The sequence below is a fragment of the Dermacentor albipictus genome, chromosome 6 (assembly GCF_038994185.2).
Source record: "Dermacentor albipictus isolate Rhodes 1998 colony chromosome 6, USDA_Dalb.pri_finalv2, whole genome shotgun sequence".
NCBI classification, from domain to species: Eukaryota; Metazoa; Arthropoda; class Arachnida; order Ixodida; family Ixodidae; genus Dermacentor; species Dermacentor albipictus.
Genome location: NC_091826.1, coordinates 50,268,841 through 50,291,795, shown reverse-complemented (window position 1 = coordinate 50,291,795; position 22,955 = coordinate 50,268,841). Strand labels below are relative to the sequence as shown.

Below are 22,955 nucleotides of genomic sequence, written 5' to 3'. Positions count from 1 at the left end.
CCCCCCTGCCTTCCGTTCATGGCACCCTCACTTTCCATGTGCTAATGCTCACTTTTTTTTTTCTTTCCTTGATTTAGCCCGAAGCATGCAGTAAAACAGCACCAATTACAGTGAAGCAAAATATTTGTTCAACAGCTCGAAATATGTATTATGATTTATTATGCTAGCAAAAATGTGAAGTACTAAGCAAAAGCTACGTGTAATGGCACATCTAGACGCACAGGTGCATTTTGGTTAGTGGCCTGGCTGGTGAGCGCCCGACACAGTAAAGCCTCATTAGTTAGGCCCTCATTAATCAGGGAAAATCTGATAATTTGGACCTGTCCACTGGTCCCGGCAGACATATGCATTATTTAATGCAACGAAACTCTCGTTAATTCTGACGTATTTGAGCGCACATCGGTTAATTCGGACAACTCCCGGAGCTCAGAGCACTGCAAATGTGCAACGCAAAAGAGCGAAAACGGTGTTACCGTGCACCAAAACAAAGTGGCGGAGTTCACATCACCATAGTCATTAGCAGAGATCGTACGTGAAACGCCAGAACGCGTCATGCCTATTTGTGCCTTCAAAGGCTTTCTTCTTGCGTTTATGCGCTGCGCTTAGCATTGCATTGGCCACGTGCCTTCACAACTGCATAGTTGCCGTACATGATTGCATTGATAGCAGCCGCAGTTTTGCCCACAGCGGTTGCGGCAAACAGTAGTTTCATTTTGACTTGGTGCACGCGTCGGCTGTGTGCCTTCATAATCGCAAGGTCGTCGTGGGTGATCGCATCGACAGCGGCCGCGGTTTCATTTGCAACAGTTGCAGCAAACAATAGTTTCGTTTTTACTCAGTGCGAAGCTGCCGAGGATGAAGAGCACCGTCTACACTGCGATGGGCGGCGACCTGGCAACAACGGCAAAACAATAATCGAGACGTGCGTGTGGTAGTGAAAAGCGTCCCAGAGGAAGACGCGCGCTGCAGCTGCGAGGCAATGTACAAGGCAAAGCCGTGCGGCAATACAGACGCAATGTGTTGCGGTGAAGCATACTAATATTAGAGAGGGGCAACTGTCACGGGACACTATATGTATTTTCACTACAATTTTCTTTATTTATACACACCTGCACCTGCCATCTCCTATCACAGTAAAAAAAAACAATGCGCCTAATAAATGTTGTGGCAGGCCTTCAGAGCTATATTGGACGTGCCTGTGGCAATTTGAGACCTTGGGGGCAGTTAAAGCCATGCATTCCAATTTTTCTTTTTCTTTTTGTTCTTTTTTTTTTCAGACTGCCTGTCTTTCCGGATGTTTTCACAGCCCTTAGGGAGTCCGAAATGCTAGACGTTGACTGTACAGCCAAATTTCATACTTTCATACCCCGCATCAATCGAGTTTCCCTTTTAGAAAGCATGCTTCACTGAGTAAACCTACTTTGTGCCCACAGATACGTCAGCAGCATGTTTGGTAATCAGCTGAAAGAGGGAATGGAGTCCACTGCGTCCCTTGTGGGAACAGGCCACTGATGCCTCCACCAAGCTGACAGCCAGATCTCGAATTCCTTGTGTTGGTGACAGCAGCGACAGGATGATGGACAGGAACACTGCACAGTTCAAAGTAAGTGGAAAATTAGAAAGAGAACTTGTCCGAAAGTTGTCCCCATTCTGTGCAATCAAAGCAATACAATTGGAATGGTTGCAGGTATATTAACAAGTTATTAGCCCTTTGACTGCCACTCACGAGATAACTCAGGCAGCCGCACTTGAACAGCCCCTGCCACTCCCAAGCATACATTGTTTGTGTTTTCAGCACACTCCCTACATCTCCAGAAGCAACTCGTGTAAAAAATACATTGTCCACCTGTTGAGCCATGAATGGAAAGGTCATCTAAACACACAGAACCCTTGTAAGTTTTTCACGGTAGGTGAAGCAAATGTCCCAATGCTCTGTCGCTGTCACGACAGGCATGGCAAGCGAGCATGGCAGATCCATAAGAACTTTGACAGGTAAGCGGATTTATGAACACTTGCATGAATTATGAATCAGAAGAAACTGACAACAGAGAATCCTTTTTTATGTACCATGAAATGTCTGTTGAGCCATAAGAAAAAAAGAAAACAGCTAGGACTGAGTACTGGAAAAGCAGCTGTGGCCATGATCAGCATATCTCACATCAAGAGAGCGCTAGACAAGCCTAGACCTGAATTTAAAAAAAAAAACATGAAAATGCCCAACTTTTTGGCGGGGCCTTGCAGCCTTGCGCTCTTGCCATCCCCCTCCCCTGTGTAGCTTCCAGTGCAGTAGTGGAGACAAAAGGAGAAAGAAAGCTGTGCATCAGTGCAACAAATACGTCTAATTCCACTTACACTTGAAGGATTCGAAAAATTTTTGCAGCAGGAGAGTTGTGAGGCAACTTCCTTTATAGTGAAGCTATTATATGATTAGCCAGAGGAGTGGTTCAGGGCCCCTTTAAAGTGGCCCTCACTGAGAGATTAAAAAGTATGTTTTCTGTCACTGCGGCCATCACACTTCATGGCATTGATCTTTGTCCTTCTAAAACGAATATAAGGGGTGCGCAAATATCCAAATGTTCTGAATAACCAATTGAATAAAGCCATATTTGATTCAGTTTTCAAATCGAATAATCCCTACCTATAAATACGAATAGTTTTTCAATATTTCAAATTGGCAAATGCGCGCGATAAAGCCAGACTTCTCCAGCTAAACCACTGTCATTCGCATTCGTGAATAAGTCCGGACTATGCAAATAAGCCCCTCAGTTAATCATAATGCTCCGTTTATGCTTTTAATAAACAATGCTTCATAATTGTAAAGTGATGACTGAAACTTCCTAACGCTGTGAATATACTAGGATATGAAGACTGCTCTCTATTAATGATAAGAAAGCTGTTCATTGTTCGAAATCTATTAGAGATGTATTAGATATTTGATTTGATTCTGGCACCACTTGATTTGTATTCGATTCGGCCTTGAAAAGTACTATTCGTACACCCATAATGAATATAGAATACAACGAATGAAATTTTAGTACAAATGCGATTTCATTATGCAGCAGACATACGTTAATTCCCCTCTGGTTAATTCAACTCTTACAGCGAAGCTGCATAACGCTAGAGTTCCGTGCATTTTTGTTCTCCGTGAACAAAAACTATCATCATCAATGGCTAATACCGTCGTAAGCATTCATATTCCCGTAAGCAAGCAAAAAATGCAATGGCTCATAATCCTAAAAGGCAGAGGCTACAAGCGCTCAGCAAAGTGAAGCAAACAGTTCTTAAATTCTTCCTAATCATGCATACAACAAACAGAACAGCATGTAGAAAATTGTGATCATCAAGGGCTCATACCTCCGTAAGCAAGCAAAAAATGCAGTGACTCTTGGTCCCATAAAGTTCATGGCTACTCTGCGTGAATAAGCTGTGATGACACTACCCCTGTTGTTGTCATCGATGATTTCAAGGTGGATGTGTCAATACTGAAAAGGGAGCAATTTACGCATTCTGTGTTGTGAAGATATCCCTTGCGATGTCACATCGATCCAGCCCAACCGACCACCCAGCTGTGTACGTGCATCGATTTGACATTATCAAAGAATGTAATTACAGTTGCGAGTGAAATAATGGCCGTCGATCATGACAATAAATGAGTGTGCATACCTTTCGTCACAATGACCACCCATCAAGACAATGAATGGGTTCGTACGTTTGTTCGAAATTACGTGTCACCTCCGTGTCATGTGCTAAACAGCTTCATTGATCAACCACATTCACAGAGTGGAATGGCTCGTGATTTTTGGTTTATTTGATCCTGGCCAAAGGTCCCGACCAGCACCCATGCATTTATGGGTCCAAGCTTTCCTTATTTTGATCCTAAGACTGGCCTTCGCCGGATAATGCAAACTTGACTAGTCAGAACGCATGTGCCTGACCTCCATGCTGACCGCAATAGCCACCCCTTTAGTGGAAGCACCTGTCTTAGCGGTGCTTATGGTACGGTGAACGTGTCAAACACACACCATCTCATGGAAAACACCTTATTTTAGACCTGGCCTAGGAATATTTGCAAGCAATAGCCGTTCCTCACAATGTTTGATTACAACATTTACCCAATTCTAACAAGCACTTTTTTTTTTTCAGGACAACTGGGCTGTATACATATGGCAGCGCAGTCGGACACAATACCAAAACCACCTTCGCAACAGTCGTGTGCTTTCCCACACAACACTACTGTAATGCGGCAAAGCTAGCTACAAATAACCATGTGGCGAAGTTGACCTTAAGAACCCGGCCGCCATTGTGCAACACATATTAGACTCTTGTCCATTTTGATTGCTAGAAACTGAGGTGCGCATTGGATTTCTGCTTTGGTAAGTAACTTTGATGTCATTTCTATGTTAGTTTTCTACTCCGAAAATATCAAGTGGGCGCGCATTTATTCCAGGGGTCTTTTAACGCTAGAATCTGGAAAATACTACCAAATGAGTCAACAGTGTGTTTTGACTTTTATGCGTTGCATATTGCAATCACTCAGTTCAGCCCTTGGGCGCGGCCGGGCAGCCACCATTGAGGGTATGAGCCATTGTTTATTGCTGCGCGTCTCATATGTGGGTCTATTCTCTTTTAAGTTTGCTATGTTTGTTATTAAGTTGCTTCTATTTTTATGCGTTGCATATTGCAATCACTCAGTTCAGCCCTTGGGCGCGGCCGGGCAGCCACCATTGACCTTTAGCGCAACCACGTAATGTGACATCATGACAGCCGGAGGAAAAGCTGGGCCCCAACTCACGCAATATGCAATGCATTCTTGGCTTAACCAAGCTAAGCCTGGCCATTTTTTTTTCTGCATCTTGCTTAATTCGACCCACCGGATTAGTTGGTTAATATCGCCGGTCCCATCAGGGTCGAAATAACAGAAGTCGACTGCAGAGAGGTTCAACTATACTATGAGAGGCGAATGAAATATGAACTGCAGGCCGGTTAAGATTGCAAAATTTTCTAACCAATTTCACCACAAATGTAGGTATAAAACATGTGGCTTCAATAATGAAGTTGAATGCAAAACATTTTTCTGCTTCTAAGTTTCTATGTTCTTCTGCCTTCTAACATGAACTTACCCAGATTCTTTTCAGCCAGGATCCACTTGATGTCCTCTGCCTCTCGCAACAACTGAATCGAAACTGCAAGGGCCAGTGACTGAAGCCTCTCTTTATGGTGGATTGCTGGCACCCCCTGGGAATCGATGCTGGAAGCACTGCAGTTGGCATCCAGATGTAGCAGCCACAGGCCACTTAAAAAGTGCACTTGGTGCTTGAGGCTGGGGCAGTGGACCTGAAGTAGAGAAAGTGCAGGTGAAAGATGCAAGACGTTTTTGTTACAGCATTTCCATCCAGCATTTCATGTACGAATGTGGCTTTGTAAAGCACAGGCTTGACTACTAGGCTTGACTACTAAGTCACAGGCTTGACTACTGGCCTCAAGATCTGCATTTCAATGGTGGCAAAATGTGAAAACATTCTTTGTGCATTCAGATCTAGGTACCCTCATGCACAAATGTGACAAACCCTGCCCCCCTTCCCCATTTGACCTTGACATTTTTTTCAGCTGACAAGGATGCCATGATTTTAATGCGATTAGCATTCTTTACCTACCTCAGACATTTTGAGCCTCTTATCTATTTATCTATCTAGCCTCTTACGCCAACACAGCAGCCTAAGTTGTCTTCCAGCTAAGGCGACTGGGGTTCTGAGCAGGGCCGTGATGCCGTCGTAGTCATTACATCCTTATGATTCTAATTTTGTCATCTGGTTCTCGTCATGCCATCATCTTTATGCCATGGTTGTCACACAGTCATCATGCATTTGTTTTCATAATGCCATCATGATGCCGTCGTCATCCTTCCATCGCCGTCACTCCAGCTTCATCATGCCTCTTGTCATGCCATCATCGTGACACCATCTTTTCAACGTGTCGTCATCATAGAGTCATCATCACACATTCATTGTAACACTGTCATCGTGATGCTGTCACAGGGTGTCTACCAAGTTGACATTTCCAAATTCCCTGAGTTTTCCAGGTTTTCCCTGAGTGCTTTTGCAAAATTCCCTGAGTGATGCAGAACTAGTCTTATGTCAAGTCGCGCTGAAACCATATCGCCCTATGCTGTCACCCTATAGTAAGCATATGAAAAATATTTTAAAGGAAACCGACTTAATCCAATTTGAATACTAAGGAGTAGTGTTTATGTTATTCAAAAAAAGAATATAAGGGAGGGGTTATCAAAATGCACAGCAAATAAAATGTCTTCAAAAAAATTTTCAAATCGAGTTGGACATTCTCTAGTACAAATAAAAAGGAGATGCATACAGAAGCAAATATTTTCGAATATGAGCTATTTCTATCAACTGATAGCATGCTCAGTGTCATGCAACTGTCCTGACATACTCTCAGCTCGCGCAAGACGCCTCAGTGTTGTGTTTCACTGCTTTAAAGAGTTTATTTTGGTTTGGATGAGGGACACCTGCATCTCAGCATCAGCCAACAATTTGTTTTTTGAGCGCAGGCTCCTTCGAAGAAGCGGTCGCATACTTAATTCCCCGTTCATTCCTCAGTGCGTCGATCCTTTCTGTTCTCGTCCTCCTTTCACCGCGCGTTCGCCCCACGGACCACTTGAAGAATACTCTTGGTCAATTTACAGTCAACGTCCAATTTTTCGGACCCCCTAGGGGCCGCGAAAACTTCCGAAAAATCAGGCAGCCCGAAAAAATAAATTCATGTCTTTTACTGCCCTTAAGGGCTAAAATCGACACATGTACGTCTGAAGAAGCTCTGAATGCCTGTCAGTGCACTTATTAGGCATATCGGTGCTCCTACTGTGACAGGTGAGGGCGGGTGCACACGTGTAAAATTAAGGAATACATACAGTGTCCCGCGACAATTGCCCCTTCCTACGCTTGTTACGCTTCACCGCGTTACATGACTGTAATGAGGCGAAGCAGACTTTTGGGAAAGAGCATTATGCAATGCGCCGTGCTTTCCGAGCTTCGAAGACAAAATTATTGCTGTCAGCGGAGAAATGAAGAAACACGGCACTGAACGACAAGAAGCTTAACAGCGAACGTCGAAGCAGCTAGGCCTAGCGTTGCCGCAGTGGTGGCTACGGCTGCCAGCGGATCTGCGTGCGAGAGAACCGGTTCAAGGCGGCGAGGTAATCAAAATAGCAGCGGTGGTGGTTTTCATGAATGCCCTCTCGGACCTGCGATCACGCAAAACGTTTAGAAAATCGGAGGGCGAAGAGTTCTTGCGTCTGAAATTTCAGACGTTATGATACATTGACTCATGGGGTGCGTGGTGGTGCCGCGAAGCCGTCCGAGTTATCGGGAATCCGGAAAGTCGGTCGTTGACTGTACACTGGCAACACCTCCAGCCGACGACGATTCGTTACGAGTCCTGTCTGTTTCTCGAGCCAGCATTACCGCGACTTTTGACCCTCTAAAAAAATTACAGCTAATTTTCCCTGATAGAAGCACAAATTCCCTGAGTTTTCCCCGAGTTTTTCCAGACTACTCAAAATCCCTGACAATTCCCGGTTTTCCCGGTTGGTAGACACCCTGTGTCATGGTCATTCATTCGTCGTCATTCTAACTTCGTCATCCGACTCTCGGCATGCCTTCGTCGTCGTGCCATTATTGCCATGCCATCATCGTCATGGTGTCATTTGAGTCCATATCAATTAAAAAACATCAACCCACTGTCATTATGCCGTCATCATTGTTAAGCCTATGTCATTCCATGTCATTCCGCCACTGTCATTTTATCTTAATCATTCTGTCATAATTTAATCGGGATTATACTAAGATTACGACAGTGTCATCATTGCGTCATCACCAGAGTGTCGTTCTCATACGTCTCTTGTAGTACAATTATCATCATTTCATCATGGTTCTGCCATTCTCGTCATTCCAGCTTCATCATTCGTTTGTCATACCATCGTCGTCACGCCATTGTCGTCATACACTCATCGTCATCCCATTGTGTTTACGCTGGCGTCATCACACTGTCCTCACTTTGCCATTATCATCATTTCAGAAACATCATCCCGTTGTCATAATTATGTCATCATAGTGCCTTTGCCATTCAAACGGCTTCAGTCCGTCTTCATCTTTCTACTGTCGGCACGACGTTGTCGTCATACACTCATCCTCAAGCTGTCATGCTCATTTGCGACGTTGGGAAGCAAGTGCCAGAGCTATGTGGGTTGATATTGGAGACATAATACTATATACTGAATATAGCCAAAGCAAAAGAAGTCAGTATGACTTTTTTCCCAGAGCAGGGTAGCAAACCAGACGTGCCCATCTGGTTAACTTCCCTGCGATTCCCTTCTTCTGTTTCTCTCTCTCTCTAAGAATGACGTTTTCAGATAATAAATAAATGCGACTTCAGCAATACAGTATGTTGCTACGTTGCTTGAATGCTGATTGCATTACTGTCAACACTTATCATGAAATGGGTTCTGCTGTAATCTTTTTTAACTAGAGAATGTTCCTTATGTGTACGTGTATGCCTTAAATAAGAATTAACTACCACTGTTTCGTCAGGTGATGCTGAATTGTAGTTTGAAAAATTCTGGGGGACTGTTACTTTTGCACATTACTTTTGTACACATGAAAATGGGGTCACAATTTAATCTGAAGCAATATTGAATGGCCTTGCTTAATGACAGGCTTAGCAGAGTCGCTGCAATCAATGCGATAAACCACATTGTGAGAACAATGAATCATGGAGGTATGCAGCATAACCTTGGCACTGTTATCGAGTTAAGCAACCAGGTGTGCATGCAAGACAGAGAAAAAAAGGCTTGGAGCACACCTTGAAGAATTTCTGCAGCAGCTGGCGAAAATGTAACCGGCAGGTGCTCTTGACGATCGAATTCTCTGCGACCATCTCAAAAATGTTGGTGAGGAGGTCCAACGTAGCACGAGTGCCTTCGTCTTGCTGTTTGAGGACCCACATCGGATTTTCTACATGGCCATTAGAAAAATTAGGGTTACAATGAGTGCCCTGCCACTAAGTGTACATTAAAGAAAAGTATTTAGCAGGCTACATTGGTTCATTGCAGCGACATAGGTATACTGGTCACCTCTGGAGTGGACAAATGTTTGGCATGCAAGAAAATGGCATAAAAGATATTAGCAATCACGTTATCTGTAAGTATATGACACTAATTACAATTTCCAAAGTTCATGGTGCTTCTCTGCAGTGTCACACTACCTGGCCAATGACAGCTTATAAGTTTAGGACATAGAAGTTCCACAGTCCTGGTGTTCTCTGTGGTATCATCCAGTATCACAATGACTGATCAAGGCCAGATATTTGTGCGTGAGCTACACTCGACATATTCTAGTTTGGCATCTGCTAACTTGACTATGTCCAAGAATGCTGCAAAATATGTCATTTTGTACTTACATGCATTTTGTACTACTGTATTTTGTACATCTAACATTAACTTGTTGCGCCTTCCCCTCTACAAAATGCATGTAAGTACAAAATGACATATTTTGCAGCATTCTTGGATATAGTCAAGTTAGCAGATGCCAAATATATATATATATATATATATATATATATATATATATATATATATATATATATATATATATATATATATATATATATATATATATATATATATATATATATATATATATACAATGCATCAAAAACCCTGAGGGAATTGCAAATACATAAATAAATAAATAAATAAAATATCTTGGAAGCCTTCCGATCCGCATCAAGACATTCTTTAACTTGAACAGCAGTCCTGCTTGGTTCAAGCCAATGAAAGTGGATTGCACATGTATGTAAAACACAGTACAAAATTTGGTCATACGCCTTTTCTCAACCAAATTGTGTAAAGGTGGGGTTTAGAGAACAAATCTGCAGTGTGACATCATGTTGTGGTTCCCCTTAATTGTAGAACTTGTAGAACTGTGGTTCCCCTTAATTGTATATCACCGGCAGAGTCAGTGACAGGTCAAAAATGCAGGTGAGATTTCTCCCACAATATGTGCTATTATCAGTCGCTCAAGGCTACTGGAAAACAGTGCCCTCATATGTTGCACAAGGTGAGAAGGAGGTGACCTTCTAGGTTAGGAACATCGTGAACTATGAACACTTGCTCAAAAACTACCGTATTTACTCGACTGCAACAAGAGCTTTTTTTCTTGATTTTCATTGCTTGATGTCAACTCTATGTTACAGTCGATAAGGGCAAAATTGACCAATTTAAAACAAACAATCCAAATCCTGTGGTGCTTAAAGTTACACAAGCAACCTTTGTGTCTCGATCCAATCTCATAAGCAAGTAGCCCAAATTTAAAACTTGTTCTTTGATCAAATCGACATTGTTTTCACTTTGTTTGTGACTGACATTACGGTTACGGTGCTGCAATACCCTGCAGCCTTTCAGGCTTCAACTACCATGTATGGGAAAACAGAGACAGAAAAACAAGAACACAGTTTGCACACCATTCGTTTGTCTGTGTTTTCCTCTCTCCATGTTTCCATACATTGCGCCAGAAGGAATAATGAATAGTGAAGGTCACAGTCTGGAAAAATGATAGCAGATCGTACATAATCCTCTTTTATTGATTTCTTTGCATACCTACACAGGAAGACAGATGACAGTGAGGGTATCTGACAGTGAGGGAAGTGTGACTGAGGCAGATTCAAGATCACAATAGCTTTTACTGACACATAAATGACCTGCTAAAGTGGTTCAGTAGCTGTGGTTAAAGCTACTCCCTACATGTTTCTGGTGATCAGATTAAGTACTGCCAACCTAACCTCTTCCTCCATGCATCTCTCTCGCGCATCATCATCATCTCTCTTGCTCATCCCTCAACCTCTTCTCATGCATCCCATCTTGCTCAAGCTTACGGGGTCAAGCAGTACTTGCGTCTTCTTAGCTCCTGGTTTTAAGCAGAAGTGACCTCATCTTCCATTTGCTACCGCTGTTCACAGGTGCGGGCGTGCAACGTCGGTGACAGCACATATGCAGCAAGCAAAAGTTCTGGAAGCAGAAATTGCAGAAGCAGAACTGGCGTGATCAACAAATAGTGAAACTGTGCTGCACATCAAAGGTCCTAGTGAAACAGCGCAGCAGTGCAGCGTGGATGGAGAAGCTCTAGCTACGGCACTGCTGAGCACAAAGTTTTGGGTTCGATTCCCCACTGCAGCGGCCATATCCTGAAGGAGGTCGTCTTTAGACGTACAAAACGGCCTACAGGTCAATCTCACCTTTTAGAGCTGCCACAGGTTCCACTCCACTGATGACTGCCGACAGGCCACTGATGACCATGGCAGAGGGAATGCACCCGTCCCGCACTGCAGCCACAGCAAAGTCATACTCGCCGCAAGCTGCCTTTTCAGCTAGTAGTCGCTGGTAAAAGTGCAGTGCTTCACGGAACACTTCTGCATCCTTCGTTGAGGATGCCAGGGCATTCAGGAGGGAGCCACAGATGCACCTAAGCTGCGCCGCTGCATACCCAGTGCTTGGGAAGCACACCTGTTCCAGTGTCTTCACCTGCGGTTGGGATGGCAACTCATCATGTGCAAATGTACGGGTGTACGGATGTGTACGGAAATGTACGGAAATGTACAAAAATGTACGGATGTGCAAATACCGACTAGTAGATTTCAAATCGAATAATCGAATATTGAATCAAATCAAGAAAGAAAAGCAAGCTATCGAACTGAATATTGAATATCAGAAAATTTATCGCAAAGTTCAATGCTTACAAATTTTGTACAAGAAAACACGGTACTGCAGATGCTTGGTGGTCTCCTAGCATTGCTTAACAAGAACATAACGAGCTATCAGCAGTTTAAAGGGACACCAAAGGCAAATACTAAGTCGACATGGGTTTTTTAAATACCATTCCAGAAACCTCGCAAAGCTTGTTTCGTGCCAAGAAAAGACTTAGTTTATGAGGAAACTGCACCTCAAGGGTCCGAACACCTTTTTCGATATTCATATCTCCCGCTACCCAACCAGTGGAGTGGTGGCGTTGCATATGCCATCACCACCCTTTGCTGCCGTCGGTGAGTAAAACGGCACCCGACAGACGGCGGTATCGAGCCAAGAGAGAGTGGTGGATTCGCCGCTAAAGCTGCTTTTGGTCAAGTGGTGCAGACCGTTCGGGCATCCTGCGACATCACATGGAAGTTGAATTCTCCACCACTTGGAGTTTGTGCGAGTTTCGTGAGCCAGCAAAACCAGCGCAGCACTAGGTGATAACAAAACTACTGAAACACGAAAGCATGGGCGGTGCAGAGTCGAGCGAAAACGAAACCTTTTGACCGCCCCGCCCCTATTGTTGTCAAGGGTAATTTCAATGAGCCTTTTTATTTTATATATAAAAAGGAAATGGAACTGGACAAGTAGCATTTTATCTTGTCTTATGATACAATACAAGGATATTTTTTGCAACGAACGTTTGAGTACTAGTCACAGAATTTAACTAAGGAGTGCTTTCGTCATCGAGCAAGTACTTGAATGTCCCAGGGGAGTCTCTAATCACGTCCTGCGGTTACCTCAATTTCTCAATTATTAAGGCTCTGTTCATGATAATATTGACGCCTTAGAGTTTCTCGAGCATTAAAATATCCCTTTAGCTTGACTTAATATTTGCCTTGAGTGTCCCTTCAAGTACATAGAAATCAATATATATACAGTATAGTCTACTCTTATTAAAGGGATCACCAAATTAGTATACCAGCACTGATTACAGCTCAGTTCTATTATGTGAAGGTCTGGAAAACATGTTCCTTTAACAAATAGAATTTCTGTTAGAACCAAGTGTTCTTTTCTTCCTCTGAAACTAACGAATTAGCAATGTTTTGTTGTACTGGATACCAATGAGGTTCTCAGTTTAGCAGTGAACCAATGTCTTGCACAATCCTTTATTTATTGCACAGAGTTTTGCTTTCAAGTTTTTCTACAAAATACTGAAGGCCTATCACAACTTTACGGCAAGTGGGTTATCGTAAGGCCAGTCTGCGCAACAGACAAAAGGACAGTGCATCACGTGACTCGATGACAATTCTGTGTGTAGCCGGCGCTATGGTAGAGAGCAGAAGCCATCCGCACAGTTTCATTGTCACGTTCGGCACGAATATTCAGAAATCTGGAGGGGCGCCTCTAATTTGCGTGAGCTGAAACGAATGAAACGCTTGCTTCGGCAGCACCGAGCATAGGAGTCCTTACGGTGCATGTAACATGTGACATAAGTGGCACTGCGTGGGTCTATACACCAAATATATCGAACATTCAAAAAATTGAATCAGCAGATATTCGATTTGCAAATCAAATTATTCAAACTTTCACTATTGGATTCCATTTCGGGATGTTCGAGTATTTGCCCACCTCTAAAAACAACCTGCACCCAAAGGGTGTTTTTCCACAGTGTAACGAATTGACCCCATGACTTCAGTCATCATGGGAATAGAAAGAAAGAAAAGCTATACGCGGATTCAAGTAATGACTCTAAAATACTGCTGATCAAAACTGCTGCAGTGGAGCTTATCGTACCAATACATGCCTTCTAAAAAGATTTCCCAGCGCTGTGAAAAGTCAAAAGCTGCCACTCACCACAACAAGAGGCTGGTCAATCTTCCCAACAGCCTCAGAAATGTCGGCCAGCAGCAATTCTGTGATGGTGTCTAGGTCCTCAGCTTCCAATGCAGATGTCATTCTCTCTGAAATCAAGTTAACTGTTAAATGACACTCTAGCATTGTCAGCATACATTTTCTTCCTCAATGGGCAAAGTATTGTGGAGAACCACAGATCCTATTACAAGTTTTGAGTTGGGCTGCAGATGTTGTTATCATCATGCTGATCCTTCAGGTGAACTCAATTAGGCCGAATTTCCTTGTAAGCTGAAGAGTTATGTTTACTTAGTTTTAAATAGCCACAGTGCACATAGCAGGTTCTGCACACTATCTTCTGATAAGGCAGATTTCTGAGGAGAGTACTTCAGAAAGGTTACTCTCATTGTGTAACAAGTCTAGCAAGCTGAAAAGCAATAAAACTGCTCCGCAGCAAAAGAAAGTCGTCTCCTGTTCATGTACATATTACTAGGCTTGTTCAAATAGTGAAATTTCCAAATCGAATACAAATATTCCAGAAGAACGACCTCCAAATATCAAATTGAATATGAAATGTTTTATTTCTAAACGCAGTGAAATGTAGTTTGCAAGGAACCCTCTTGGTAAAAAAAGATGCTTATTGACGTTTTTCACATGGGTTATTTACACACATAATTTAATGCATGTAATGCCGTTCACAATAGGACGTCCGGTCAACTAAGGAGCTTGTAAATTTGAAACTGCTTTCAGTTATCTGATGCATCATGACAATGACAGTATTGGTAAAGAACATCAGATCACCTGTTACATGTAGAGTGTTGATTTCGTTCAAGGAGAGAAGTGTGAGACCACAGCTCTGCACATTATGTTAAATGGGTGGAAGCATTGTGCGAATGGTCAAAGAAGAAACCAACTTGCCTAACTGGAGGGAATTCGTACATAGGCTGCCTAAGCGTGAGGCATTTACAGCGACTATCGTCATTCTCTCTCCTTTGAGACTCCAATAATCGTTTTCCCTTACACAGCATTCAAGAACGAATGAGCATTCCGCAGATTCAAATACAGTAGAATCTCGATAAACGGAAATCGGTTAAACGGAATCAACGCTGAAACGGAACAAACGCCTCGCAGTTGGTTGGTTTTGTATTAGGGCAATGTAAAAAAAATCTCGTTAATCGGAACTCGAATTTTCAGACCACCGTATAAACGGAACCGAAAATAGGCTCGAAACCGCAACTTGACGTCTACGCAGAGCCCCATCGCGGTACGCATCACTGTCTCCCAATCAAAGAAAACGGTTGCGAGAGCTCAAACAAGCAAACATAAAGTCCTTTTTCACAAACCAATAAATCGCAGTTGCCACTGATTTCCGCGGAATAAGTGGACTATTGAGATTTTTTTAAAATTTTAGATGTGCTCTGAAAAAAAGTTCATTGCTTACCGCTTTTGTGCAATAAAGTTTGTGCCCATAGCGTACCGCCCTCTTTAATACCTAGATTTTGCATCTGAGATCCGCTTCAGCGGAGACTGCCAATTGCGCGCACGCCTGCCTCGTCGGGACCAAGCAGTCTGGAACGGATTGCGAAATCCTGAACCTTCTCTCTCTAAACGAAACTCCTGATAAACGGAACATATTTTCCCGGTCCCTTGAGGTTCCGTTTAACGAGATTCTACTGTACTGCATTCTGAAATCAAATACGAACCGAATAGCAAAAACTATTCAATTCATATTCAATTTGAGAATTCATTCATACTGAATGACTCTCATCTTTCCCTCTCCTTTTAAACTCCAATAATTGCTGTTACGCTTTACATATTCAAAATAAATGAAAATTCGACCATTTCTAACAGTTCATGCCTGAACCAAATCTGAATCGAATAGCAAAGATCATTCCATTCATATTCGAAATTTCTAAAATTCACACACCCCTACATATGACCAACCACAACATACTGAAATTTAAATTAAATTAAATTCCGAGGTTTTAGGTGACAAAACTACGATATCAGTGGGGGACTCCGCGTTAATCTGGCCACTTGGGGTTCTTGTAACGTGCATCTAATGCAGGGTACAAGGACGTTTTTGCATTTTGCCCCCATCAAAGTTTGGCCGCCGCAGCCAGGGTTCTATTCCACACCATCTGGCTTGGCACAGCATACCGAACACTGAAGACATGAATGTTAGCAGCAGCACTGGTAGCGACAGCTAGTGGTGCGTTGTTCAACCACAAAGTGTGCAAAATATTTTTGGGCTGCATAACTGCTACCACAGAACGAAAAGGGCCACTGTAAATGAATGCATATGTTGGTGCTGATGCTTATGCACCAGCAGTTAAGTAGCATATAATCCGTCAATGCAACAATAGTTTTGTGCGCTCTGGTTGTGCACTGAACTTCACAAGATGGCATCATCGGCACTGTTGCCCATGTCCACATCTCCAGTATTATGCGAATGGTAAACTACATACCAACAAACTTGATGCCCCTAAGAAAATTTCCGTGCAGATGTATAAGTCAAGCCATGTTTCATTTAAAACTGTTTAGAATAAGCACCCATTGTGGTTCACAAGTTATTGCTGCGTGGAGCTGCAAGAAACAGATTGCTTTGCACTAACTAAAAAGCACTGTCAACACATGAATTTATCAAGTGGTAGCAATATTTTCTCTCAAAATTGCAGTGTATGACAGAGTCTAGTGGTCCATGTTTGGGCACATTAAGTAACTGATTCAGTTATGCATGACAATGTCTATTTGTGAAACAATGATTGACTGACTGACTGGCTGTTGATGAACACTGACTCAATGACCAACCGACTTACATCTCAACGCTACACTACATGCTGCTGAACACCAAACTAAGGAACTGAAGAGTATGTTCGACCACTTCGATGTGTTATACCCCTGTCACACTGGACATTTTAATGTCGTTAGATCCAAATGACATTTGGTGCAACAAATGCCATTCAACCCATACGTTGGTGCTGCTTGGGAAAAATTAATGTCATTCAGTCATGATATAAATGGCAATCATTGCAAAAAAAAAATTTTTTTAATACTGGTGAGAAAAGTATAGCAAGGTATGTGTAGAATGTCTGAAGAGTCAACCTATTTATTTTAATATAAGTATGGGGCATCGCTTCACTGAAATAACATGCATATAAAACTTGCAATTCCAGAATTTCTGGCCACTGTAAGCAAAAACAAGGCTTGGCCAGCTTAGTAGCGATAGCCAATAAATTGAAGACAACGTGACCGATATAGCAGCGCTGGATGACGACGCTCAGTAGCAATAGGTGAAGTGGTTAGTAGATGTGTGCTTTGCATGGCGAGCAAAGCGTACTAATGAGAGGAAGAGGCTAGATCATCAAATAGATGCACATGGCATTTGAGACGCCTAAAACATGTGCATACAGGCACTCGATTGTTTACAGTACGGCCAACTAGTAAAGTGACGGCCGTCAGACGTCAGTGAGGTCTGACGGTGAAAGCCTGCCTTACAGCTTTTCTCTAGGTAAAATAACAGGTGCCTTAAGCCACGCAAAATAATTACCTCTTTACTGAATCCTTATGAACGCTCAATGTCATATTTTGCCTTGTCTCTAGGCTAGATAGTATACCTTTGCCTCGAGTGCGAAGCCGAATTAGTTTCTCGAACTCATTAGACTGCGGAAGTCATTCAATTCAAATGGCATTAAATATCACTTTGTAGCAACCGAACAATGTCATTCAATGCTAATGCCATTTGATTCGAATGACATTAAAACCAGTCTGACAGGGGTATTACTGTGTGTCACAGCTGACACGAAGGCATTTTTTTTTTTTTCACCTACATAAAAAGTTAAATGTAGCCATGAAGAATTGCTATGGAACCGATGACTTTGAGCTTGGTAGCCCAGGGCCACATCAAGAAAGAACCATTTTTAGGAAATACATGACTTTCCGCATACACAGGTTTGCTATCACTAAGGCTTAGGACATGATTTTAAAAATCTACAGTTACACGCAGTTACTGTTACTTTCATGTACTATTTGTAGTTTAATTTAGTAACAGGGGTCTAAGATAGCACAGTTTCATGCCAGTTATTGTTTTAGAAATAGTTTATTGGATGGCTCCTTTTCAGAAAAGTATGGTGGCTGCCTGCTCTCGGTTAAACAAGAAAGCAAATCTATCGATGGAAAACACTCTGTCAAGACTGTCTAGGGCTAGAAAACCAAAGCCACCAAATAGCGGTAACTGTCACATTGCACATGTCTTTGGTACTTACTGTCGGTGGTGACAGTCTTAAACATCGGAAACCGCTGGAGGGCTCGACTCGCATATGCCACTCGGGCAAGTGACACCTCTGACCTCTTCGTTGGCATTAGAAAAGGAAGCAGTGTTGCCAGCAGCTGACCTTCGTCCACAACAGAGCAGAAGTCATCACACACGAATGCCAATGCTCGGGTACGAAGGTCAAACCTGCAGAAATACAGAAGAGTCTGCTCAGGGGCTAGAGTTGGTGAATGCTATAGCCGGCTAAAGAATCAAAACACATTACACTGGAAATGGGATGAAATGTAGCTCGACCACAGGACATGGAGACGAGAAACGACAGTTTCATGTTTTGTCTACGTCCTGGTGCTGCGCTACATTTCATGTCCCAATTCAAAACGTCTGACCAACAAGCCCCCCCTGTCGTCAACATTACGCTGGATGGCTTGCTGGGCTATTGCGACGCTAAAGTGGCACTAGAGACAAGGGCACCAGAAGGCAACTCGACGAAACACAATGCCCCATTGCATTGCCTTCTTTCCCAGCACTCAGAGTTAGAAGAGTAACTTCATTTACTGAATTGCAGCTTTTCTTGTTCAAGCAAAATGAAGTCCACAGTGGGGCAAAATCCTCACTCAGAAATATCTCAATGCATTTGTCCTGCTTCAACCGTAGACACATTAGACCGTTGACTTCTGTTCATTCAGCCCTAACAAGACCAACAAAACTTATTTAATTATTCAATTTGTCAGGTCGAATTTAGCAATATGCAGAAAGAAATGCCAAAACACACTGATGATTCATTTGGCAGTATTTGCCCAATTCTAACGCGCTCCCTAGTCAAACACATGCCCACTTTCTTTGTGTCCAAAGTAGTAAATTAACAGAAATTACATTAAAGCTTTTAAACAAAGTAGAAATTTAACACGCACCCAACTTTTGAGCAAAGAAAAATGGGCAAGACTATTATGTGTTTCACAATGGCTACCGATGTCCTAAAGTCAGCATCGCTGCACAGTAAGCTTCACCACAGTGCAAGCTAATTATGCAGTAAAGCATACAACCGATAGGACTCCAGTTTGGGTTTTGCATTCAATCGCACTGTGCAGGCAATTTTCGGCGCACAATTTTCCTGGAAAAGGAAAGGGGCCATAGGGATCAGGCACATGCATGCTGGCTGGTCAAGTTCGAATTTCCCTATTTTAGTACCTCAATATTGAATGTCTGGGCCTGTAGAAATGCGCGGGCGCCGGCTGGAATCTTCACTCGGGATGAAATTGACTGAACAATTGAATTAATTGGAGTCGAAATAATGTGAGTCTACAGTACTCGCAAATTTCCTGATAACGTCACTCCATCCACTTCTCTGGCGCGCTCTACACCATTTCCCTTCCCTATGAATCTATTGTCACTTAGGTAGATTGTCATTTATCTGTTCCATGCATTGCGTAACCTTCTCAGCTAAACATGTTCACTCTAATCTTGACTAGAATATCAGCTAGTAGTACTTTCATTTGAGTCCTATCAGTACTACACCTCTTGGTGTTATGTCTATCATTTTTCTTTTCTGCACTTGTTGCCCAAGTCAGAGCTTCCTTGCAAGTAGTATAGAATGCATCCTTCAAGTTTTGGCTACCGTGAGCTGTTAACTGACATAGTACTGTGATAGCACATTTTTCAAAGAATTCAGTAAGCTGCTGTTCACGAGAATACGCCTACCAAATGCACTGCAACCCCGGGTAAAACCTTTCCTTCTCATGGTTCAGTTCCTTTGTGACTACTTGCTTTAGTCATGGTTGAGGTAGACAGAATGTACACCCCACATACGACTGCCTACCAGTAAGCCGGAAGTCCCAAACTCCATTGTACGACACAACAACACCACAGCACATAAGGCTTTAAGCAAAACAGAAAACCTAGAAATGAAGGCATCAGCAAACTAATTTTAAATTCATCTGGCACACTATACGCAAATTGAAAATATATATTACATCGGTCGAACAGAGGGTACATAAGTTTGCCACTAGTCCTAGGCTGACAAGAAAAAACTATGTTGGTCTCTAGACTTTTGCTCACGGCTGTGCATGCCTAATGTGACGCCACAGCCAGACCTATGACAAGAGAGGGCAAGGACAACAGCAGGCACACACCAGTTCTTGCTGTCCTCCACGGGCTCAAACAGGATTCGTCTCAAGATGCTAAGGACAAAGCTTTGCTCCACAAAGTTGCAGAAGTCCTAGAAAACAGGGGGAGACAAGTCAAAGGCAAGCATAAAGAAAACAAAGCAAGGTTTGATGTCTTGTTGGGCTAGCTGTCAAGAACATAACACAGCTTGAAAATGCAATGATGAACAAAGCACACATAGGCATGCAACACTTGTGACATGAATCCTTGCAAGTTTTGTAGTTCTTTTTGTTATTGTAATTTTGTGATGTAATTGAATATGTTGTTAAGAAAGAAAGCTTTGTCAACACTGCCGACTTGCTAAAGAACTCATCTGGCAGTGCCTCCCTTTGCTGCTCTTCCAGCGAGACATATCTCACCAAGACGTGCCAGGGATGCTTTAATGCTGACGATGCAAGACAGCCTGCCACAGCAAGCTAGCAAAAGTGAGAAAATTAAAAACACAATACATGGTGTCCATTGTGCTTTAAACACAGTAAATAAGCCACGGTGTTTGTAGATGTGGGAAGCGAGCTCAAAGTTTGCAAGAAATTGACAGAAAGAAAATCTTGTCTTGTATGGTTATCTCACACTGCTAGGAACACAGAAAGAAAGCTAGATACCAACAGCATGCTTTGTTATAGTTGAGGTGTTTCTTTTACTCTAAAGATAACAGAATGAGAATTCAGAAGGCTGTTATTTGATTATCTTTCTTGCTACCCAATGAAAATGACTTGTCCGCTGTTCACTAGAAAAAGTGCCGTATTATTTGAACACAGGTAGAACACGAATACAGGTCGGCCCCTACAGTATATTGAACTCGCCGGAAGATAATAAATTATAATTCGAATATAGGTCAACCCATATCTTACTAGAACGAAAAACTTAGAACATGAAACGTCTTTATATACCACAAGCTCAGCTACTAAACCTCGCCAGTCGATGGCACAAGCTGCACCCTCGTCAGAAGTTCCAGAGAACTTGTCCTCGTCAGATGCTTCACAGCCGCCCTTGGCATTGTTGTCCTCGGTGCCATCGAGTGTGTTGAATACGCAGAATTTCTTAAAGCCAGTCTAGTCTAGTCTGTGAGCTTGGCATTTTGTCTAGCTTTTGATCACAAATACAGGTAGAGATTCTTTGGTCACGAAATATAAGCTGACAGCTCATTTCGGGCAACATTTCTTGGATGAAAAAAAAGGTAGACCTGTGTTCAAATAAATACGGTAACTGCTGCTGGCATGTTCCAACTTGCTAAACTGCAAGCTTAGGTTGAAAAAAAAAGAAGAGAGAGAAGTGAGCAAAGATCCACTTGGAGATCGGCACCAACCTTGCCAAGTGCAAGCACCGCTTGTACCACTTCCGGCTCTGTGTCCGCCAAACGGCTCCGTAGCGATTCTCTAACAAACTTTTCATCGACATCCTGCATGCAAGAGAACAGTTTTACACCCAACCAGACCGGGAACCTAAAGAAGTATGCATAGTCCGTGGCAATGTCAGGCCAAAGCTGCAGATTTTCAGAGTAATAAAATGAAATGGCATTGTATGACACTGTTACAGCAAAATGCAGCTTGCGCTGTGTTTCAGCGTAGCAACAGCACGGCACAACAGTTCTTTTCACAGAGACAATTATGTTTTTCTGAGTCGAACACCTTGAAAAACTAGTTAGTTCATTACCACAAATGAAACTGAAGCACAACTGAAAGAAAGGAACATTACATAAAAATGCACACAGAAACAGTGTAACCTACAAAAGGCTACTGACTGATTTTACTGAAGTGAAGAAACACCCTTATAGTATGCTTCTGATTCTACCTAGAGAGCACCATGTGCCGACAGCAAACAGCAACTTACAGCCCATACAAAACTGACAAACACGCACATACAGAACTCACAAAGAACGCAAATTAGTTTGATATACTGCGTAATTTCATGTAGAACTTTTAAAGAACTGGACAACTAAAAAGCACATACAATTTGTAACGGCACTTTATTGACAAAGTCGCCTCACACCAGTGCCGCACAGCCACTTTCGATCGCAATCGAGCCTGATCTGGATCGGAATGCTCGGTCACAACTGGCTTGCTCCCACAGCTACAGCAAAGGAGCCAAATACGACTTGACAAATTCGATCCCAACTGGCAGAAGCCCAATCGCTATCTAAAGTGCACCGTGTGACAACCGTATTATTTTCGGATAACCTTAGCACGAACTATCGTATTTACGGGAGAAAAAAACGGGAGAAAAAACAAAAAACAGGAGAAATAACAAGCCCTCAATTGTAATGTACACCTGTGTTCCGTGACCTAAATAAACAAAGGTCTTTTACAGTACCACGCACCTCATTATTTCAAACAGAAACGGAACTTTCATTTGGGGAAACAAAGATTTACTCCCAATGCACTAAAGTTGCAATAAGTAAAAAAACGAAAGGCGAAGCATCGATTGCGATAGCAAATTAGTAGGCAGCTAAACGAAAAGTAAGTTTCATCAGCTGTAAAGTTTTTAAACATTCGCTTACTAACTAAATTAACAAGCATGATGTCACGCGCACACAAGCAAACTTGAACACGTCTCACTCAATGACTGCGGAAACTTTTTATCACGACACTAGAGTAAGAAACTGCAGTAGCAGGAGCGAGCGAATTGACCTTTATGCGGCCTCTTGCTTCCACGTGAACTAAGCGATGAGAACACAGCGGGGTGCGTCTAGGTGCATAGACTGTCTCCATCACAGATCACTTTCAAGATAGGGGCCGCGCGGCCATGCCTATGCAGCAGCCGCCAGAGTAGAACACCTCTCCTGTTTGCGCCAGTCCCGCATGCAAGTTTCAGGAACTCCAAACGACCGTGATGCAGCCCCATTCCCACCCATCTCTGCACATGTGA

At 42.7% G+C, this 22,955-nt stretch overlaps 1 protein-coding gene across 6 annotated transcripts in view; it reads right to left on the bottom strand.

Annotated features, from left to right (window-relative positions):
- The window catches only part of l(2)k09022 (HEAT repeat containing 1 homolog l(2)k09022), a 103,412-nt gene that overhangs the window by 52,622 nt on the left and 27,835 nt on the right, over nucleotides 1-22,955 (bottom strand). For all 6 annotated transcript variants that reach the window (XM_065452369.2, XM_065452367.2, XM_065452371.2 and 3 more), the window contains exons 11-18: nucleotides 21,397-21,489; nucleotides 20,057-20,142; nucleotides 17,920-18,113; nucleotides 13,658-13,764; nucleotides 11,305-11,590; nucleotides 8,875-9,026; nucleotides 5,121-5,334; nucleotides 1,421-1,589 (exon numbers count right to left, since the gene is read on the bottom strand). In XM_065452369.2, the coding sequence (XP_065308441.1) occupies nucleotides 1,421-1,589; nucleotides 5,121-5,334; nucleotides 8,875-9,026; nucleotides 11,305-11,590; nucleotides 13,658-13,764; nucleotides 17,920-18,113; nucleotides 20,057-20,142; nucleotides 21,397-21,489 (1,301 nt within the window). The remainder of the gene's footprint in view (nucleotides 1-1,420; nucleotides 1,590-5,120; nucleotides 5,335-8,874; nucleotides 9,027-11,304; nucleotides 11,591-13,657; nucleotides 13,765-17,919; nucleotides 18,114-20,056; nucleotides 20,143-21,396; nucleotides 21,490-22,955) is intronic.